This window comes from Alligator mississippiensis, chromosome 12, assembly GCF_030867095.1.
Source record: "Alligator mississippiensis isolate rAllMis1 chromosome 12, rAllMis1, whole genome shotgun sequence".
Lineage (NCBI taxonomy): Eukaryota > Metazoa > Chordata > Crocodylia > Alligatoridae > Alligator > Alligator mississippiensis.
The window spans coordinates 22415759-22438285 of record NC_081835.1 but is presented as its reverse complement, the minus strand read 5'-3'; the positions used below and the strand labels follow the sequence as shown (position 1 = coordinate 22438285).

The 22527-nt window shown below is 41.8% G+C and overlaps 1 protein-coding gene across 5 annotated transcripts in view; it reads right to left on the bottom strand.

Moving 5' to 3' along the window:
• The window catches only part of ERC2 (ELKS/RAB6-interacting/CAST family member 2), a 1022300-nt gene that overhangs the window by 522872 nt on the left and 476901 nt on the right, over positions 1–22527 (bottom strand). For all 5 annotated transcript variants that reach the window (XR_009455862.1, XM_059715377.1, XM_059715380.1 and 2 more), the window contains exon 11: positions 9074–9267. Coding sequence is in view for 4 of the 5 variants with exons in the window: in XM_059715377.1 (XP_059571360.1) it covers positions 9074–9267 (194 nt within the window). In the remaining variant the exon portion in view is untranslated. The remainder of the gene's footprint in view (positions 1–9073; positions 9268–22527) is intronic.

Sequence of the window (22527 nt, the reverse complement as noted above, 5' to 3'; positions counted from 1 at the left end):
TTTTCTCATTTCAGTCTAATTTGGATTTTCAGACACTTTCATTATTTATAATTCAGATGTATTTCATACCCTTTTGTTACCTTTTGAGCAATAAAAATTGTAACAACAGAGGTTTTCTGTGGAAACAGCTTTCATTTGTCACCTGGCTATGAATATCTCCTTTCTGTTATTCTCGTATACTTATATGATGCATTGACTTTTACAAAGTACTTCACATGGAGAGGGTGAGAAGGATCTAACATTATATAGGTATTAGTAAATTGTTATTCTGAAAACTGAATGCCAAGTATAACGTTTTCAGGTAAAGTAAGGTGAGTTCCAAGTAAATTAGTGTGCTGTGGGCTTATGGAAAAGAAACCCACTCATTGTATTTGAAAATGAAAAATGATGCTAAGAGGCAATTCACTGTGTTTCACACATTTCTAACGAATCAATTTAACTTTTAACTATTTACTCTCTTCTTAACTTACCTTTTAACTAGTTGAAAGTGGAAATATTTAACTTTTAACTTAACTCAAGGCTGCTTTTTTAAGTTTAACTATTTACATTTTTTGTGAACTTTTCTCATGACTGCCAACCAGGTTTATCTCAAACCAGTTTTGCCCATTTTGAAAGCAGTTTATGTGCACTGAACTTCTGCTGCATTAGAGATTTGGACCAGTTTCCGATCACTTATACCAGTTTATGCGTAACTTCTGTCCCTAACCTAACAGTCCCCCTTTCAGCATAATCTGCTGGTCATCTTCCCTTCAGTCAGGTCGTTATCCATGGTACAGTCCTTACGGTAATCCCCATTTTCACCAGCCTAACTAATAACTTCCCAATTTATGCCCAACCTTATTGAAAATTATATTATACTATAATTATATTGTATTTATAATACTTATGCCTGACCTTATTGAAAATTATTATAATTATATATAGCAGAAAAGTGTGACATATAAAAGAGATCAAACAGTATTAGCAGAGGAGAAATCTTGAAAATTTATCTTGCTGTAACAAGGACCAATTTGAAAAACAATAGTCTTATCCTGTATAAAAAGAGTAATTTAAGAAACAGACCAACATACAATATACACAATGTACAGTATGCCCCATGGGCATCTGTTAATTTATTAAACTGTCGGAAGCAAGATAGGTTCTGAGGCAAAAACAGCACATTCAAATCAAAGAGAATTACCATATGTATAAAAGTTTCTCTGGTTTTACTAATAATTTTTCTCAGTCTATTATGAATTACTAAGTACTCTGGATCCTGAACCAGATACCTCCTTTTGAAAATTTTAGATACTCTAATATATTAGTTCAGTATTCAGTTTAAGAAATAATTACTCTTTCTGTCTTAAGTCTTACTTAATATAGCTTGAAATAATAATGATATAGAACTTCCATAGCTCAAACCAACAAGAAGATATGCTGTACAGTTTAAGAGAGAAATTATCTTGTAGTGCCAGAAAGAAGTCAGCACAGCAATAGTATATACGCGGAGGCCAGAGTGCCTGGGCAGAGCACTCACTTTCATAAGAAATCTCACAGCAAGAGGGGCATAGCTAGGCACATGTTCTGAACAGAAAACAAAGGGGAGAAAAGGCAAAGATATTCAAGTCCTACAACACATTTTATGAACTACAAAATACAGTAAAACTTCAACAAACTAGGGCAAGGGGAGAAGAACAGACCATGTACAGACATGCTTCTATACAAGTTATAGTTATTATAATACAGAGTATTTCTGCCAAATGTGCTTGTGTATAGATTCTGAGTTCCCCATTAGGGACTTCATGGAGAGTAAAGAAACCCTAGTGAAGCAAAATTTAGACAGCTGCAAGGTGTCAAATGAGGTGGAGTGTATAAGATCCTACACTCTGCCTCCTCTTCAAATGCCTGACCAATATGCCTGACCAGCTGCCAGGGTCCTTTATGTGATACAGATCCTGGAGGCACCAGAATAGGTAACAAGGGCAAGACAGTGGGCACCATGGGTAGTGTGGCGCCCACTCCAGCCACTCCAGGATCTGTGCCACATATGGCTTTTGCACTAGCCAAACTGTACACCTGTGATGCCCATTCTAGCCACTCCAGAATACACATCACTCATGGCACCCATTCCAGCTGCAATGTGATCCACACTGCACTCAGTGCTCACCCCAACTGCTTTGAGATGCACACTGCACATGGCATGGATCCCAGAGGGGCCAGAGTAGGTGTTGTGTGCACTTGATTTGGCATGGGGACGCAATGACTCCCTGGGGACCGGCCAATCCATCCTCGGATAGCAATGGATGTGATGGGGCCCCTACCCTGAAGTAGCGCTGGACATCAGTATGTGCTGGTGTTCATCGACTACGCTACCCAGTATCCAGAAGTGATCCCACTTAGGGAGGCGACATCCCCGCAAATCGCCGAGGAGTTGATAAAATGGACACTTGGGTGGGAATACCCAAGGCAATTTTGACCAACTAAGAGTGAAATTTTGTAAGAAGTACTGCAGGTCATGTGTCATACACTGCAGATAAAACACCTAAGAACCTCAGTGTACCATGCACAAACCAACGGCCTTGTAGAGCACCTCAGTGGCACAATAAAAAGGATGTTATGACAGTGCATACAGGGCGATCCCCAGAAGTGGGACCTGCTACTCCCTTTGGTTTTGTTCACCATCTGAGACACCCCAGCGGACTCGTCAAAGTACTCACTGTTCAAACTCATCCTGGGACACCAGCCCCGAGGTCTGCTGCAGGCACTACGGGAAGGCTGAGAGCAGGACTCAGGTACGGCGACAACCCCGACTACCTACCAGCAGGAATTCCAACAGCGCATACCGGTGGTGCAGAACTTGACCAGGAACAACCTCCAGGAGGCACAACAGTGACAGAAGGCTAGGTACGATGCCCCCGCAAAGGAAAGGGAGTTCAGGCCCAGTCAGAGGGTCCTGGTACTGCTGCCAACTTTTGCAAGAAAGCTCTTGACACAGTAGCAAGGCCCCTTCGAGGTAGTCTGCAGGATTGGTCTGGTGGATTACAAGGTCCATAGCCTGGGGCACCAGTGGGAAAGACAGATCTACCACATGAATCTTCTAAGTGAATGGCTTGAGCCCAAAGGATGGACCATGTTTACAGAGAGCGAAGCGAAAGATCTAGGACCACAGGCACTAGTGAGAGGGGGACCAATGGCCCGTCCGGAAGACCATGTCCAGATAAGCGAAGAACTCTTGGCCCTTCAGGAACCCGAGATAAAGGCAATGGTATGAAGCTTCAGGGAAGTCTTCTGTGAAGAACCAAGTTGGGCCCAGGGAGCATGCCACACAATAAACACTCCACCAGGAATGATAGTGCAAGAGAGGTGGCAGCCCGTGACACATTACCTCCTTGGGGAGATCCACGAGGAGATCACGAGAATGTTAGAGCAAGGGGTGATACAACCATCAAGAAGCCCTTGGTGGAGCCTTCTGGTCCCTGTCCCCAAACCGGATTCATAAATTCATAGATGTTAGGGTCGGAAGGGATCTCAATAGATCATCGAGTCCGACCCCCAATGGATCACTCCACTTGCGCATGGATTATCATCGCTGTCTTCATGGTTGTCTTCGATGCCTTCCCAATGCCTCACATAGCCAAGCTAGTGGAGTGTATAGGGAATGCGTACTACATCACAATGCTTTTGGGACCCTGTGGGGCCTATACGAGTTAATTCAGATGCCATTCAGACTCCATGGGGTGGCTGCAACATTTCAACACTTAATGAATCAGATCCTGGCACCACACGCCAACTATGCTGCGGCTTATATTGACGATATTCTCATCTTTACCTGGACATGGGCCCAACATCAGAGAGCGCTACGAGCCATTCTCATGCAACTATGAGAGACGGGGATGACGGCAAACCCACTGAAGTGCACTCTGGCCCAGAGACAGATTAAGTACTTGGGCTTCCTAATAAGGCGGGGTACTATCAGACCACTACCGGATAAAGTAGAAACTATCTGCAACTTTACAATGCCCCAAAACAACAGACAACTGCAGTCATTCCTGGGGTTGACCAATTATTACTGGCAGTTCATGCTCCAGTTCTCAGAATTGGTAGCACCACTCACAGAAGCCCTAAAGAAACAAAGGACAGGGAACATAAAATGGACTGCAGATATGAGGCATAATTTTGAGCTCCTAAAGAAGGCGTTATGCGAAGACGTATTGATATGCAAACCCAACTTTCAAAAACCTATTATCTTGCAGAGAGACACCTCAGAAACAGCTATAGGGGCCATCCTGACCCAAGAAGATGCTGGGATTGAGAGAGCTGTGGCGTATGTGAGTTGTAAGCTACTCCCCATGGAGATACGGTATGCCACGATAGAGAGGGAGTGTTTAGCAATCCAATGGTCCATAGAACATTTCCATTACTATCTGATGGGGAGGGAGTTCAAGCTTATAACGGATCATGCACCCCTACAGTGGTTGAGCAGGGTTAAAACTGATAACATCTGAATAACCAGGTGGGCCCTGGCCCTGCAACCTTTCAAATTTCATATACTTTTTCTGGGGCGATGTAGTAACACTGTGGCAGATTTTTTATCCAGGTGTGAGGCTGAAGACAGACCACCAGACATAGCAAACCCGGCAATGAAGGGACAAAGTACACAAGGTAGGAAACTGAGCCAAAGATTGAGCCAAGGCATCTTGAGTGGGGGTTGTGTCCCAGGGGGATACAAGCAAAGGCACCGGAGCAGCCTCCCGCAGCAGGACCTGAGGCAGGGCTGACCTGCCCAAAGAAAGAAATAGAAAGCCCTGAAAAGTGGTTACACTTACCGTCCCCAGGAGAAGCAGAGCTGCACCGAGAAGGGCCACCGGTGTGGTTCATCAGCCGCTTTTGTTGCCGGCTGGGAATGGCACTGGCAGATGATGTCAGCAAAAAGCAACTCAGCAGGGTTGGCAGCTCAGAAGGGGGCTGGATGGAGACCCACAGGAGGAGTCTCAACCCCATTAGAAGAGTTACACACCCAGCTCGGCAGGGCAGCTGGGCCAAGGAGGGACGGCATTGAGAGATCTCGAGGACCACAGATGCTGGACCTGTGAGTGGGGTGGGCAGAGGCCCATACCCCGATTATTCTTTTCTTCTTTTTTCTGTTACTTTTATTTTGGAGGGCGCATGGAGCCCAGGACTGGGGAAGGAACACCCAAGTGATCCCGGGTCAAAAAAGAGGACTGAGTAGCACAGCAGAAGCCTCAGAGGGAGAACAGATGCAGAGACAAGGACAGTCCCACACCTCGCTGTCATCTGGGGTGAAAGGTCATCGAGGGATGGGCAAGGGGAGAAGACAGTGGACAAGAACTTCAAAAGGGACAGACTGGTGACCCATCATCCAGCAGTTCCGAGGGCTGGCGCATGGCTGGGGTGTAGGGGAGGTGGATCCCCAAGAATGCCCACAAAGGGCAACACCCGGTCTGCAAAAACCTGCGAGGAGGAGCCCCACCACTGAAGAAAAGGAGACCAAGTCATTGCAGGCAAGTGTCAGGGCCTCCCTCAGGTTGAACGTGACCCAACGCACAGTTCCCAGGGACACATCCCGTGGCCAGAACGAGGTGTGTGCTCAAAGGTCACTGGAGAGCGCCTATACGAGACCAGGTGGGTGCACTGAGATTGTTGCTGCTTGACTAGAAAAGTAGTTCCAGAAATCAATGAACCAAAATTGGTGTACCACACATTAGGCCTAATTAGTTAACCAAATAATAAGAAAGTATTATTTGGCCTATCACCTGTGTACGGGGTCCTTTATTTTGACATTGATACCAGGAGGACAGGTGAAAGCAGGGAACTTTTCCATCTTGGCTGCCACCCCTAGTGTCTCCTGGGACTCCAAGATCCACCATAGGAAGATTACATTGTTGTTGTCCTGATCTTGAGAGGTGACATGATTATAGTGAGCCAGAGGTCAGGACCCAGATGACATTACCACCAACTTTGATTAGAGCCACTTCCCTACATCTTGCATCAGGAACGCAAGACTTGCATTTATGTCTTCTACCCTTCCCTTTGTGTCTCTTTTTCCTTTCCTGCCTCATTTCTTCTCTTTCCGATCCCCTCTTATGCCTTCTGTTCACTGAGGGCCTGGTTCAGTTGGCTAAGACCATATGTTTTCAAATATCACCCTGAACCTGTGACAAAGGCAGCTAAGAGAACATTTTAAAGCATCTATCTGTCCCACAAGTTGCATGGTCTCAGACCGGCTGATTAGAACATGCACTATATCTGTCTCTCCCTAACAGAAAGGTTGCAAGTAGTCAGCAGAAGAAGCAAAAAAATAATTTTCTCTCTCTGTTTTCTTCCCATCCCTGTTATGCGTCTCATCCCATCTTTAAAAAGCAATTTTTATTTCCCCCTCCCCCCAAAAAATTATTACCATCCTGAATATCATATAAAAGAATAGCAAACAGATTTTTTCCCACTAAGAAATCTATGTAGCCAAAGTGAAAGTTAATAAAGGAAGCTGTTAACATAAAAGTCTTATTTCAGATCGTACCTTTCAAATTATTGTTATTGTTATTATTTGTAAACTGTAATAACAAGCTAAAATATTTTAACGGTACTGTTTGCCAAAGGACTAAGCAGGCTGAGATCTCTGAACTTGAAACCACTAATCTTATTAATTGTCTCATATAGTACAGTCACAAGGTCATATTAAGATCTTTGACTTATGGGCCGATTTATTCTACCTAATTTACCACAATATTCCTTCCCACAGATCTAAAAAAAAACAGCACTCAGATACTCAGAGCTTTTGTCTCCTTTCTGGAGGGAAAAAAAATGATATTATTTACTGTAAGAAGTCTCAACACCATTGCTACCCGTATCACACATCTTCCACAGTGAGTACCATGGTTAAACTCAACTATGTAGGAACCTCCCAACCCCTACCAGTTCACTACACCACAACTTTCAAGCTGCAGTTCCCATGATTCACTGATTCTGCCTCCAATTGTCCTAGATTTTTAAGACCATAAAGAACTTAGGTTCATGGATCAAAGAGTAAGTGCTACCCCTTCATAAGTTCCTCCGACACCTGCTTAGCCCACCCACACAAATCCACACTGCTTTTATATTTTTCTGAGACCTCTGTGTTCTAAAGTAAAAGAAAGAGATGCTTAGAAAAAAGTTGATCACCAATTAAACTCTAAACACTACACCAATTAAAATTCTACAGCATTCACAAGTAATTACTGTCAAGAGTCTGCAAATATATAAATCAAGTAAAAATTGGGCAAAAGGTAAATTGTAAAGGTTGATATATTTCCTTCTTTGTAAGCAACCAGATATGCCCCTTGAGAGACTGTCCAATATTTAAACCATTTGAAGATGCCCCAGCAGTCATCTATACAATCTTCCCTCCCTAAGCAGATCCTGGCTCCCTCTCCTGATGATAACTAACATTTCCTGCATCTCTTCTGGCAAGATCTTTCTGGTAGGAGGATGCTGCAATCTGTCCAATGGTAACTATTAGACAAACAGAATCTATCAATAGTTAGATCTCACTTTTGGTACCTTGACAACCTCCTTTCATTATACAAACTCTTGAGAGCAAGTTTGTGAAATACCTGAGTGCACAAGATATCATCCTTACTTTCCATAAAGATAGCTTAATCTAGGGAAAGGAAGAGGTTTGCCAGAAAATAAGGAATTTCACAGTGCAACCTAGAGCACAATCTTCAGAAGAAACTTCAGAAGAAACTGTTCATTTTAAAAGGAATGAGATAAGTGGATCCCTTCACTTCCCTACCTCTGCTGATGAAAGGCTGCAAAACTTCCCTACTCATAAAAGAAAAGGGAAGGAGCCAGCATCAGACAATATTTGTAAGGATAAGAAAGAGTGCGCAGTGGGTGCATCTACCCATACAATTAATGTGCAGTAAGGTTACTGTGCATTAAAATAAGGAACAGTAAACTGTGCCTGGGAAGGGGTCTACTCGTGTACCCACTTGGAAGAAAATTTGCTCTCAATGGGAGCAGTTAAGACCAGGGATGATCTTGCCCCCTTACCCTGCTCTGCCCCAGTGCAGTAGCCAAGGGGAACTCCAGGTTCCCCCCTGTGCCAGTCCAGGGATGGCAGGCAGCATGGGGCTGTTTTCAATCCCCATGTGGGGAGGAAAGCTGTCCCATGGGGATTGGGTTGGGTCCTTACCAGGTGGGGACACCTCTCCTGGCCACATGGGGTTTGGGTCCTGACCTGATCCCCATATGGCAGGGATGCAGCAGTCCTGGCTGGTGGGACAGCTCTCTTGGCCACATAGGGATCAGGATGGTCCTGATCCTCACATTGTAGGGAGACATCTGCCTCTGCAGCTGGCACAGGTTTCCCCAACATTGGGTTTTTGCCAGGCAGCATCGGGCCCCCTGCTGTGCAGGCTGACCAGGAGCAAATTGCTCCCAACCAGCATTTACACATGCACTATTTAGCAATAGCTAATGCTCAGTTAATCTACTTGCTACCTATATATACAGATAGTAGAAAATCGTGCATTAGCCTAATTAACTACACAGTAGCTGCTTTGCGCGATTACATGGTGATTCCTTACTGTGCAGTACTTTAGTCTACTGTGTAGCAAAGTGTCTTGTGTAAATGCACCCAATGCCTCTGAAAAACACCCAAAGCCACAGTTAATTAACTCCTCAGAAGTAGGAATGGTTTTTCATAAAAGGACAAATGTCTGGATTGGTTTTTATTTTGGCTTTGGCTATTACTAGTGAAGTAGCAGTAAAAACAACAACAACAATTTCTCTCCCTTAATGCAATGCCTCATGAAGGTATTGTGGGTGTTATGTAAGCAGTGTATTCTCTGTGCCATGTAGTACAACAGCTTTTCTAGACAACACGTTGAGATCCCAAATCTATTTAAAATTCAACTGTGCCACATTTCTTAAATACACTTCTAACTTGCAAAGCAATTTGATTTGACATCAAAAATCCTCTATTTGGTTGATGCTTTACTTACGTTATGTAACATTATTCCATATACAATAAATCCATGATATAGCCTATATAATTGAAAATCCAAATCAGCAGAAATAATATAAAAATTACCTTTCTAGCTCTGCAATTTTCTTATCTTTGTCATTCTTCTCATTCTCCACTTCCTTGAGGATTTCTAGCAGTCTGTCAACCTCGGCCTGAGCTTTGCCACATTCTTCTCGGTAGTATGATGCCTCTTTGTCAAGCTGTTTCATTCGGTCTGCAAATTCCGGGTTCATACGGGCTTCTTCTTCAGCTTCATGAGCCTTCAGAGTTAATTTTAAGAAACAACAACAAGTAAGATAGTTTGGTGGCCCTATATCTTCAGGACCAAAGTCAGGTTTGCATGAAAATAGGATTATGGGTATTTCTGTCAGTTGTCAATATTTTTCAAAATGACCCAATAACAGAAAATGAAAATCTCTTTGTATTATTCTTAAAATTTCATCTGAGACCTGTACTTCCAAAACTGTATCATGAGAGAAAAGAAACAACTTCCCCCACATTATAATTTTCATAGAAGATGGTAGCAATTAAAAAAATAATTCTGATTTCATTGTAAGTTGCTAAATATTGTCATACAAGTAAATATTTAAAAATATATATTATAACCTAGTCCATAAAATTCAGCCACGTGACAACATATTTAGAAATCTTGTTCGATTCTAAGAATTGAAGGAAAGAATTGGTCTTACACAGTGACAATGAGAAAAACATTTTCAGCTGACAGTTAACCCAACAATCCCCTTTTCCCCCCCTCCAATTATAATACTTAGCCTGAAACATCAGAAGAACAAGCCCATTGGTAAAAAGAGCACAAATAAATAAACCTGGCAAACACATGCATGGGTGGGTGGCAGTTTCACAGACAAGAAAAAACGCAATGAACACAACAACGACAGTGCAGAGCCCAATCCTACTCCCATCAAACCTAATGGCAAAGTCCCCAATTAACTTCAATGGGAGCATGATGGGGCATAAAAGTGTTTTAAACTGTTGGCTGGAATAATCACAGACAGATGGAAACAACAATGCACTGCAATGCTTAGCCTACCCCTTGCTTCCCATTATTCCTAATTGGCATCTTGAAAGAGCAGGCAGGGAAAAAACAAGTAGTTTAACCGCAGTACACATTAAACATAGAAAATTCAGATAACATTTTTTTTAATGTACACAAATGTATTTTACAAAGATTAAGGACAATTAGAGCTGAAGGTCCTCCTACTATCTTACTATGCAGAGCAGCTGCTAATTTTTTATTTATTTTAAATTTCATAAATTTCAGGGAATAAACAAGGCAAGCAAGCAAAGAAAGAACTGAACGTCAAAATGAAACATGCACATCTGGGGGAAAAATACCAACTACTACTGTTAGAAAGTTGACATTCTTTGCAATGATTTAGTATAATTTTCGCATTATCTTTATAAAGAAACAGGTCTTGTGTTTATTGTAGGTGAAATAATAATAAATTTAAATCACTGAGGAGAAAAACTAGAAATTTTTTGCATGTAACATATCATTTAAGCATGAGGATAATAAGGAAAATAATTTAGCTTTCATGTCTTATCTTTCTGTTTACAAGGGGTATCTAACTATGAAAAGAACGTGGGAGCCTTATGGGACATTTGCTGTATTTGTTGGCCTTGTTCCATTCCTCTACTTTAGATAACATAGCATGTTTAGGACCTGGGCTCTGCACAGACACTGGGGTCTCCATACACAGAGACCATTGAAGGCTCAAATCCAAAGAGTTTTGCAGTTTATGGTTTTAGTGGTTCATTATCAAAACTTCTTTCTGAGTTGGGAATCAACTGATTTGAAAGGTAAATTGTGAGATGTGATTCAAGGTATTATTGTCACTAAGTTCAATTACAGAGTTAGAACCTCAATTTATGATGGGCTGAACACCACTTTCAGGTGGCAAATCATTTTCAGCTCCTATTTCCTTTAAAAAAAAATGAAAGGGGAGAACAGTACTGAGTAATAAATATTCCTTCTTCCATGAAATAAAAACAGCAGCAGCAAGACAGAAGTATTTCTATAAGGAATCTCCAGGAAAAAAATATGTGGAGAGCCAGTCCCTCCACACAAATGCACAGAGAACTAGGTTCCCTTAGAAAGTCTGTGGGTCATCTCTCCCACTCTGGTCCTGCAGCCTACCAGCTGTTCATATTCTCCTAATTTCTTTTCCTTCATTTCAGGCCTCATGCACTTTTATGTCTCAACCTTCAGTCTTGCTCTCCCCACTCCATCCCTATGCTACATCCTACCTTTCGTCCCTGCTACCCACTGTTTCAATTCTATGTCCCTTCCCTCTGCCCTGTCAGCTTTTTTGTGCACCAAACACCCACTAACATCAGCACACTGAGGCACCCACTATCACCCCACTCCTCATTAGAGCACTTCTCTATGGGTTTGGTTTCAGAAGAGGGAATTGCAGGGGAGATGGGGCGGCTTTGCTATCTGTATTCCCTTTGCCAAGATGTCTCCCACATGGCCAGACATAACTGGGGAGAATCTCTGCAGCACCAGCAATGTACAATATCCCAGTGGGGTTGCAGAGAAGCAGGACAAGGCAACCAAATGTGAATGAATTATACAATATCTGGCACAAAGCATCCACCTGCATAATTTAAGTACGGGTTACTGTAAGCTTTGTTTTTTTAAAAAAATAATTCCTTGCTTTCAGTTGCATCCCAAGGAAGTTAAGAAGCATTTTGTCACAAAGGAATTGTGACAAAATGGCTCCTGACATGCCATACTACGTCAATGGCAGATCATGGGAACATAAGCCAGATCCTCTGACTTTTAGACCCCTGCTTATCCACTGAACATCCTTTGCTTCTCAGAAATAATCTAATCATTAGGACTGCTTTAGATAGTGGTCTCTCAATGGCAACTTCAACTTAAAATGGTAATATTGCCATGATTCTGCTTTATTTTCTTTTTTTAATTTCAAAACTCTTCAAGTCTTTTTATAAAGGATATACTATATATGTCCTAAATGATGCTGAAAAATAGCAGTACTTTAAATTTGTTGAGTTAAAAAAATAGCTATGTAGCATAAAATAAATGGGATAACGTTTCATATGATTATCATTATTATGTGATAATATATTATGTGATACGTTAAATATAATAATAATAACTATAATAATAATAACAATGGACCACATCTTGCCCTGTTCCTCGAAGAAATAGAAGCAGGTAAAAGGCACAAGAAGAATTACTTCCCTCATTTATGATGATCTAAATACCACTATTTATGATAGTAAAGAACTTTAAGCTCCCACTTACTTCAACAAGAAATAAAAAGGGGAGAACATCTCAAAGTACTGGGCAACAAATATTCCTTCTTTCATGAAATAAAAACAGCAGCAAGAGGGAAGTATCATTTCCCAACTACCTCTGCTCAGTAGCTGGAATACTAACAGCTCTCATGCCCGCTCCCAGAAAAAGATTGGCTTTTAATATGCCCTGAATGCAGGACACTTCAAAGGGCTATGCAGTCACCCAAGACAGCTACCAGACCTGTTTGGATACACAAGAATGTTTCCACTACCTACTACTACAGTAGTAATTCTGCCTTTCCTTTGACAAGTGTATCTCCATACAAATCCTAGCATGAGACAGTGCCTATTAAATATGATTCAGCTTCCAGTCTACTATGCATCCTAAGGTGGAGTACAATGATCCATAATAATTCAAATAATATGAAAACACAAACTAAATACAAGGATTAATAGAATATTCTAAAAGGAAATCAAATATTGGGACCAACTTAACTCAATTATCTATACTTTCATAATAGATTGAGATTACTGGTGAAAACGAATTTAATTTGTGTATGGTGCAAGATCATCTAATGCAAGATCAGACCCATAGAGAGAGCTGAATAGGAGGAGACAAAAAAGGAAAGAGTTCCAAACACACTGGCTTATGGTCTTGAGTACTGTTTAAAACTGCAAAGACAAAATGAGTGGATGTCAAAGGAGTCTGCTGTTACCATAGTCAACATGAAGCAAAACTCACTCACTCTGAAAGCACCTGACGTATAGATGTGGTTTTATTCATAGTTTCTGGATGTTATGTCCTATGAATTTAAAAATAACCATGGATTTTAGTCAGGAAAATATTTTGAATTGGGTTATAAATAAAATAGGGGTTATTTCACCCCATAGGCACCCTGCTTGTAGCAGTCAAAGAAGGTCCCAATAGTTGAAAGACAATACAACTGGTTTGAATATATCCCTATTGTTCAAGGTGAGGTAGATTTCTTCAGCCTTCTGACTCATTAACAGTGAAGTTATACATTATATTTAGACCATACCAAGGGCACTTAAAACATGAGTGTCTGCAGTTAAAGCTCATTAATTTGTGCTAAGTGGCCTTTGAGCATCTCAAAGTTATACCACTTCAGGTGAGAGTTAACTCTGGGCCATGCTACCTAGCTCATGTTAGGGTAACTTCAGTCTGCTCCACAGAGATAAAATACACATTTTGCAGTCGTCCAGCATCCCAGCCCCCACTACTCCAGCTCTGTGGATGAACTTTCCATCCTCCCATCCAAGGGTTGGTATGGCTGAGGAGAAGGTAGGGCTCAGCCAGTGCCAGTTAAGAGGGTTGCAGTAGTGACAGCATGGAGCTGGGAGGCAGAGAGGCATGGAAGCATGGGGGCTGTGGCTTCCCTCCACATGTCCCCCACATTCCCATCCTTGGGTGGGGAATAGGGGGACAGGGCTATGCTACATGAACGCAAATGACCTAATCGCAGCCACCCAACCCAATCCCAGGCCCCTCCCCACTCCCCCCAGCCATCCCCAGAGAAGACTGTGCCTTTCATATGGAGTCAGGCAAAAGCTACAGTAAAGTTCTACTACCTAAAACTCCATGTATTCAAGGTTAATTGAATTTTTTTCATGCAGCCTGCCCTATTTCTTACAAGGGCCACTGGCTCTCCCCTAGCCAGGTATCTTCATGGGGGCTATGGCTTCCTTCTGCATCCCCCATTACCATCCTGGGATTGGGGTGGGGAAGAGGACCGTGCTACCAGCACAGAGACCATGGGGTTTAGCCTGGTGGGAGCATGAAGCCATAGGGAGTGAAGAAGCATGCTTCCTCATGGTGCCATGCTTTCAATGGGCTACAGCCTGGCAACTTGGTCCCAGAATGGGAGATAGGATAGAGCCCAGATGTCCTGGCCCCTAGACAGGGCTCTGTTTGCCAGCCCTTTAGTGGCAAGTGAGAGCTGTGCGGGCAAGAAATGGTATTAACCCTTAACATGCGACTTGGCTCAACATACATCTTTAACACCACATAACATTCCCCAATTTTAGTACGGTCTAAGTGTACTGTGTAACTTCACCCTTAGTGTAACCAAAAACTTAAAGTAATTCCAGCTAAAAATGGCTTGTTTTTTTCCACCAAAAGGGAAGGTAAAGGAGGTAGCACACCTCTATGTTTAGGTGCATACAAGCATTCAAAAGATCAGCTAGAATCCTGCCATTTTGTTCTTCTAGTAGGAAAAACCTACCAGGGGAGCCCAGGACAAATGTGACAGGGGCTGAGTGGGTGGTCCACAGACAGCCTGTACTGCTGATGTTACCCAGCCAGAGAGCACCTATGCTGCTGCAAGCAGCCAACAACAGCCAATGGCACAAGTCATAATTAACTCACTGGAAACCCTATGGGACCATGGCCCTCTTGCCCACAACACTCTTTCCTCCCCTCCTTCTCTTCCAGCTGTCTAGCTTTGAAACATGAGACTCAGAGCACTTCTGCTGTCTTTTAAAACCTGTCATTTTACCCTCAAACAGTCTGTAATAGATCATTACCCTCTTTGGCATCACTCAATGGACCCAGTTCCAGGTTAAGTGAGGCTCATTGGAGTCAGATGTTGCTTGGTCTGGTACTGGGGGTAAGGGTCAGATGCTGGGGGTGGGGCTGAGACCAACCTAGCTGCAACTGGGACCAGGGCTGAGACCACTGCTAGCTCCCTGCATGCTGCCTCACTAAGGCAGGGGGCAGGGCTGGTTCCTTGCCTGCATGCCAAACTGCCAGCACCTGACCCATCAGCTAGCAGCTGATAGGGTCAGGGTCACATGCTGATGAATCAGGTGCTGGCAGGTCAGGTCTGCCCTAGTCAGGTTCCACCACCTGCTCAGAGTGGCAGAACAGATAGCTGCACAGTGGGGCTGTGCAAAGCTTCGGTCCCTGATTCGATTCGGCGGAGATTCAGCCTGATTCGGTGGCTGAATCTCCAAATTAGAATTGAATCAGGAGACCCGTAAATCTCTCTGAATTGAATCGGAACCCTCCGAATCAACTCAAAAAGATTCGATGATTCAAACAGTCACAGCTTTAAATGTTTTTTCTACATGCCTCAAGATACCAGGCGGCTCATGAATGCTGAGATGGTGGGGCAGATAGAGCATCCCACAGGAGCGCAGGCAGCTCCCCAGCACACTTGACAGCAGACCCAGAAGTGGACCAGAAGCACTTCCGGTCCACTTCTGGGTCTGCCAGGGAGCACACCGTGGCCCCACAGCTTGGCAACTGGTGCCTCCTGTGTCTGGGAAGGTACCCGGGGTCCCCCCATGGCCAATCACCAAGCCAGGGGGGCACCCCCCCATGCTCAGCGGTGGACCCAGAAGTGGACAAGAAGTATTTCCAGTCCACTTCTGGGTTTGCCGCCAAGCACACAGGGACTCCCCCCACACTCCTGTGGGATGCTCCATCCACCCCAGCATTGCAGCATTCACGAGCTGCGCCTGGTACCTCGAGGTATGTAGAAAAAACATGTAAAGCTGTGTCTGTGGCCAAATAGCTGATTCTCTGAATCAGCATCAAATCTTCAGATTCAGATTCGGCCAAATTGAATTGGGGACAGTGATCCAAATCAACTAATTGAATCACTGTCCCTGATTCGGGCAAAATCTGAATCTGAATCAAATACAGCCCATTTCACACACCCCTACTGCACTGGTCCAGCGCTGTGGAAAGGGGCTGAGCTTTCCTGGCCCTAAAGCTGTTAAGGGAAGTGATTTGCTGTGGGTTGAGCTGCAGCAGTAGAGTGCAGCCCAAGTTACAGCTCTCTCCCTTGGGCTCGGGGCCAGAACAATGCATATTGGAATGCTGGAGAACACAGTTTCCATCAGTAGGGTAAACGTGCATTGGTAGGGTAAGCATATCTGTAACCATTCCCCCAGTTAAAACTCTTCCAAGGGTCATTTCTACCTGATTTGAAGTGGTAGATTTTTCTAAGAGACCTGTCATTTTTGGCTTTGTGCACAATTGTACAACCAAGAACTGCAATTCCACCAGTAGAAAGGTAATGTTTGTATGCATCCTTTGTCTTCATTCCCCCAAATCTCCCTCTCTTCTGCTGGTGTCCTATTTCAATCTTCACTTACATATACCTCCCTCTAAGGTGAAGCATGCCTGATATCTGGTGAGTAGAATTACTTCCACTTCAGTAATAGGGTCACTGCTGTCTCTCCTAAAGGCTCACAAAGAGATATGTAGTTAAGGCACAGGGCAATTTAAGGTTTCAGATGCATGAGCTATATTTGTAGCACCCAGAGTTCAGTCCCTTGCTAATTCTGGGTCACAAAAACAGCAGTATTGGTTGCATTAATACTGCTGTTGCTGATTGACAGATTTTAAATTTCTCTTTTGATTTGCACAAAATAACTGAAAAAATACAGTAACTCTTCTATTAAAAACTTGAGCATAGCCTATTTTTCAGTATTTATTCAATTCTATATAGGAAGGACTTAGTCCACCTGTCTGTCTGTAACGCTCTTGGGGGGCGTGGCTCCTGGCAGGACATGGCTCCAGCCAGTGCTGCGCGCAGAGCGAACTGCCCATCAAGAAAGATGGTAGGGATGGAGCGCCACCATGACAATAGGAATGAAGGGGACAAAGGAGGGGGTTGGCACAGGGCCAGACGTGGAGCAGTGGGGTGGAAAATGACAGCGGGGATGGAGCCAGGGACTGGGGGGGGGGCAAGGCCAGCTCCTTGGAGGTGGCAAGGGCAGCACATGGTGGTGGTGGTGTGGCACTGGCCTTGCCCCTCCCCCCCCCCCATTCTCACCGTCATTCTTGACGCACAGTTTGCTAATTCATACATAATAGAACATACAAAGGAATATATAGGGACTCTATCCTTGTGTGACTTTTAGCACCCTTAGTTTAATAGGACTCTGTACCTGTAGGGCCTTTTAAAAGTTAAGATCTTTTCTTACATAAGCACTTTGTATAGACTAGAACTATAATATTAGGTGAAGTTACATGTTACACTTAGACCATACTTAATCTGAGAAATTTTAGGCAGTAAAATATGCTGTAAGCATTTACAGGTTGAGGGTTAATACTATTTCCTGCCTGCACAGCCCTGACTTGCCACTAGAGGGCTGGCAAGCAGGGGCATAGCTAGGAGCCAAGACACCTGGTCTCTACCCCTGCTCTGGGTGCAGGAAAGGTAGAAGCAATGCATCCTAGGATGCTGGAGGACTGCAAATTGCTCATTTTTTTCCCCCTGGAGCAGACTGAAGTTATCCTAACATGAGCTAAGTAGCATGGCCCAGAGTTAAACCTTGCCTGAAGTGGTCTAATTTTGAATTGCTGAGAGGCCACTTAGCACAAATTAACAACTTTTAATAAGTAAATGCTCATGTTTTAAGTATTCTTGGTATGGTCTAAATGTACTATGGAACTTAAGCCAACATAGCTGTTGTTAGGAGCTTGAATATATATGGGTGAGATTACTAGGGCCTGATTTAAACTGTGGGCCCCGCTTGTGGCATGGTGGCTTCTTTAATCCTGGAGTAACCCCCCACACATCCCTCTGCCACTGATTGGCGGAGAAGCCTCATCAGTCCCACCACTCGCCACTCACTCCTGATGCCAGGAGATGAAAACCGCGGTTTTAAATATGCTGCTGTTTTTGCCTCCTGTCTGGTCAGCAACAAGTGACAGGAGGCAAAAACTGGCATTTTTAAAACTGCAATTTTCACCTCCCATCCATCACGAGCAAGCAGTGACCAGAAGGGCCGCCAGGGCCCTCAGCCAATCAGCGGCTGGGGGACGTGTGGGGGGGGACTCAAAGTTTAAAGGAGTCACTGTGCTACAAGATTGGCCCACAATTTAAACAAGGGCCTAGTGATTACTGTATGTTTTTAGCATATCTCTGCATCCTTTTGTCCGCTCCAGTTAACAAGTGTTGAGAGAATTTAGGATCAGGCACTTAAGAGACAGATACGCTTACATTTGAGAATCAAACCAAGTATGGCTATATTTAATCCCCTTTGAAGTCTCTGGAAATCTTTCCATTTAATTTAACGGACATCTAATCAGGTTTTTCAGTGTAGTGATTGGCTTCTTTTCAGAAAGATGAGTTAAGCAGTCAAAAGACATCTAGCACAGCTGACAGTTCAGAAAAAGAAATAAGACTTCAGAAATTTCTGTAGGATTGATTTTGTATTATTTAGGAGTCCAGTCTCGCTATCTTTTATTATACGTCATTATTAAGGTATTTCCCCATGGGAGCAGCCCAACAAGAATTCTGAGTTTCATTGACATAGATGAGACAAGAGCGTTTGCTCTGAATATTTCTGGCAAGTCCAAATTCACTGACAAGGGAGAAGTTGATCAAAGTTTTGGAAGAGTAATTCAGAACTCTGCGGTTTGTTAACAGATAACCTGAAATGTTTCTTCTAGCACTAAATGTTCTTATTAGCATAAACCACCTATATACACAAAGTAAATGCTAATATCATCTTGTGAATTATTTTGAGGGCGTGATACTACTTTTATTTTTAACAATACTATTGCCTACCAATAACAGTGCCTCAGTAAAATATGTTAATTATGAATATTTATAAGCCAGGTATTAATTACTACTAATTACAAGGTTATATTTTGAACAACATATACTATTTACATTCAATTATTAGCTGATGCTGTGCTGTATTTCAGTGGTGAATTTTTTTTTGTTGCTAAACATCCCAAAATGTACAGAATATCACTTTAATATTTAAATTTCTCCAATTCTTACAACAAAAGAAAAAAGAAAATTATATCAACCCTGCTTGTTTATTTTGTATCTCCAATTAGAGGCAAGTAAATTTTGATATATGAATAGGAAATTATCTACAGCAATATCAAAATATTGTACTACACGCATATAAATTTAATTATTTTATTAAATAGGCACAATCCTGCATGCATTATTCTGCATAGTATGGATGGATGGATATAATATGCCTTAATTTAAAATAGCCAAAAAAATCAACTGAGAAGTTAATAAAAGAAAAGTTAAAGGAAAAAGCAGAAGTGTACATGCAAGGAAATACTTTTTAAGATCCTTCAAAGTTTGTCTTCAGAATTTGCTCCATTGACTGGTTTTAGTATCTCATTTAATTTCAGTTATTTTAAGATATCACCTCTGGGGCTGAGTTGCACAATTTAGAGTCGACCCTGCAGGTGCCTTGAATTTTGATTTTACATTGCTCTTGTACAACATTTGGAGAATCGAGTCCTAATGTTCCAAAGAGCCTTCACAATGACTAAATGTCACCAAAAAAGGGAGTATTTTCAATTACAGGACAAAAACAATCAGGTAACTGTTTTATAACCAATCCTGATAAGCATAGGGCATTCCTTGAGTAATTCAAAAAGTATTCATTGTCTACACAAGAGTAAATTAGAACAAGAATCAGATTCTATTAATCTTGATCGTGCAAGCAATCTCACTAAATTCACTGTAAATATCCTCACAAAAAAGATTTAGGCTTCTTCTACATTTTTACCACTTTCACTGCAAACAACCTAGCAGTATAAAACACACGGGCCTGTCTCACTGGATTTTTGAAAAGTGCCAGATAAGTGACAACTGGGGATGCCCCTGAGATCTCTGAGCTAGCAAGAAGGCTTATTACCTTTTTACTAAAACAGGAATCTCCAGTACGAGGGGGAATAGGATTCCTTTAAAATTTACTTTTAAGTGAAAGAAAGGTTTAATGTAAAAACAGTTGAAAGTTTAATGGTACATATCTGTTGCTTGCCATCCACTATATCATGATCATCTGAAGAAACGATGAAGAAAAATTTAATAAAGTAGAAGGTCTAATGACTTATTAGATACAAAGTTGGCTTACCACTAGTAACTGCAATCAAGACATCTAAACCACGCTTGTCCAACATACGGCCCGCGGGCCGCCATGCGGCTCTCCAAGCTGTTTTCTGAGGCCTGAAGCGCTGCGATGGGAAACGAAAGTAAACACTGTACTTTCGTTTTGGGGGGGGGTGATGTGATACTGCTTCCTGTGAGGTCTTTGAATAGGGCTCGCTGGCCCACTGGGTGATAAAAAGTTCATGATCCGCCCCCACATTCAAAAAGGTTGGACACCCGTGATCTAAACAAAGCTGAAATTTTGGCCCTAAGAAAAGTTGATTTGAATCTTGCCATTGATATGAGTGAGTTCACAATTTTATACCCAGTCTTTAGATCAATTTAGGGGGGAAAAAAACAAAAAACAAAAAAACACTTCACTTCCAGAATATACAAAACAGAACAGGGGAAGTGGGACGATAACTAAAGAGAGATGTATAATGAAGATATACTGTAATTAATTTCTGCCTAAGATCAAATAAAAAAGAGTTTTCATTCAGTGCTTTCAAACTGGTGATCCCTGTGAAAAATAAATATGTTAAAGCAGAAAAACTGCCCAATATGGGACACTAGATATGAATAAACTAATGGATAATAGGTAACAATTAGTACAACAGTATGACTAAAGCTGAAAATGGAGGGAAATCGTCCAAAGGGAGCCAGCAAACTGTAATACAAACCTCAATAAACAAGAGATATGCACTAGAGGAGTGTAGATGATGTATGGAAGTACATGGTCTGCTTATAAATCTATCACATAGAGGACACAAACTCATGTAGAAAAACAATTCTATCACATAGAGTGAAAATAATTTTATTGCTATCGTATGTTGGATGGCAAGGTATATATATAATTAGGTTTTTCATTCTTTTATGACCAATTTTGACTGAGTTTAAATGAAACTAAATGATAGTTTTCAGGAAGCAAAATATAGTACATTCTATGGGATCTAGCCCTCCATAAATATATAAGACATTTCTATTACATCATTAGAAATTAGTAACAGAGGAACAGACAATAAGGTTGAAACTGAGGACCACTGAAGCTATCACCAAAAGTCCCATGAACAGCATCTGCCCGGCATAAAATAGCATACTATATGAATAATAAGTTATGATGTAAAATCAGTTATCCGGTACTTTCAATTGCAATTACATGGTAATTCCAAATCTAATTACTATGTAATCTGGAAGTCATAAATTGCTATGTTACTACATAGCATGATAGTACAATCCAGTTAGGTATTATTTCTGTCCTGTGATGCTAACAGAAGTTTGTACCTGCCAGAAAATAAAAACACAAAGCTCTGTGGAGAAAGAAGTAGAGATAGCAGTGTTTATTATTGTTCTTTCTCAACTTGAAAAAAGAATACAGTATAATTAAAGCAAGCATCAGGAAGGACAATAATGTTAAACAAGGAAAACATGATTATACTTCCTTGTTTAAAAAAGCTTTGCTATTTGTTTTCATGGTTCTATATTTTTAGCATTCCTTGTCTAAATATGATGCTTATGTGTTTTTTAAAAAAACCTGAAAGTGCTCAACACGCACAATCCTTCACTAATAAAAGTGATCCTTTGCCTTCTAAACTAATTTGATCATGCTGCAACTATAGAAAATATACTAGAAAAAGTCACTCTTACTGCTCTAATCACAATATTATCAATAAATCATTAGATATTTTGAGTTTGAAGGATCAAATAAAAGTACCCCATGAGCATAGCATTAAAAAACGGAACTAAATTGAAACAAAAATCAACTGAATTGTGCATGCTTTTTTACAATGGAGAAGTTGAGGACCTGAAGGCAGTGGCATTTGAAATTAGCAGTTTTAGTAATCCAGTTTCTAAATAATGTATTTCATGTTCAAATGAAATAGCCTTGAAGTCCACAGAGCTCATTTATTTTGACATAACTGAAATAGGTGGGCATCAGAAACATTCTGCAAAGCTCCACAGAGGAAAAACACAACACAGTGTTGGGTTAATGGATCCTCATGCTTTCATATGTTACAGCGGGCACTTTCGGAAAGGACTTACTGGATTGTACATCTGATTGAACAACTGTTCAGCTTGCTACATTGCAAAGTTGGGAAGGAGTGAAGCACAGACAGGAAAAGAAGGAAAGATCCAGGAAAACAGCATTAGCTCAACAAATCCAGTGCATTTGCACAGAAGAACTCGTCATAAAAAAAGTAGAAATTTAAGTTTCTAAACATTCCTCGGTGAAAGTGAGAGGCACTGGGGAAACATAAATGTTGACTTTGGCTCCTAAAAAAGAATAGCTGGAGTAAGAAATTTAAGGTTTGTGTTATTTTCCCTTTCTCAAATTAAATAACCCATGAAATAAAG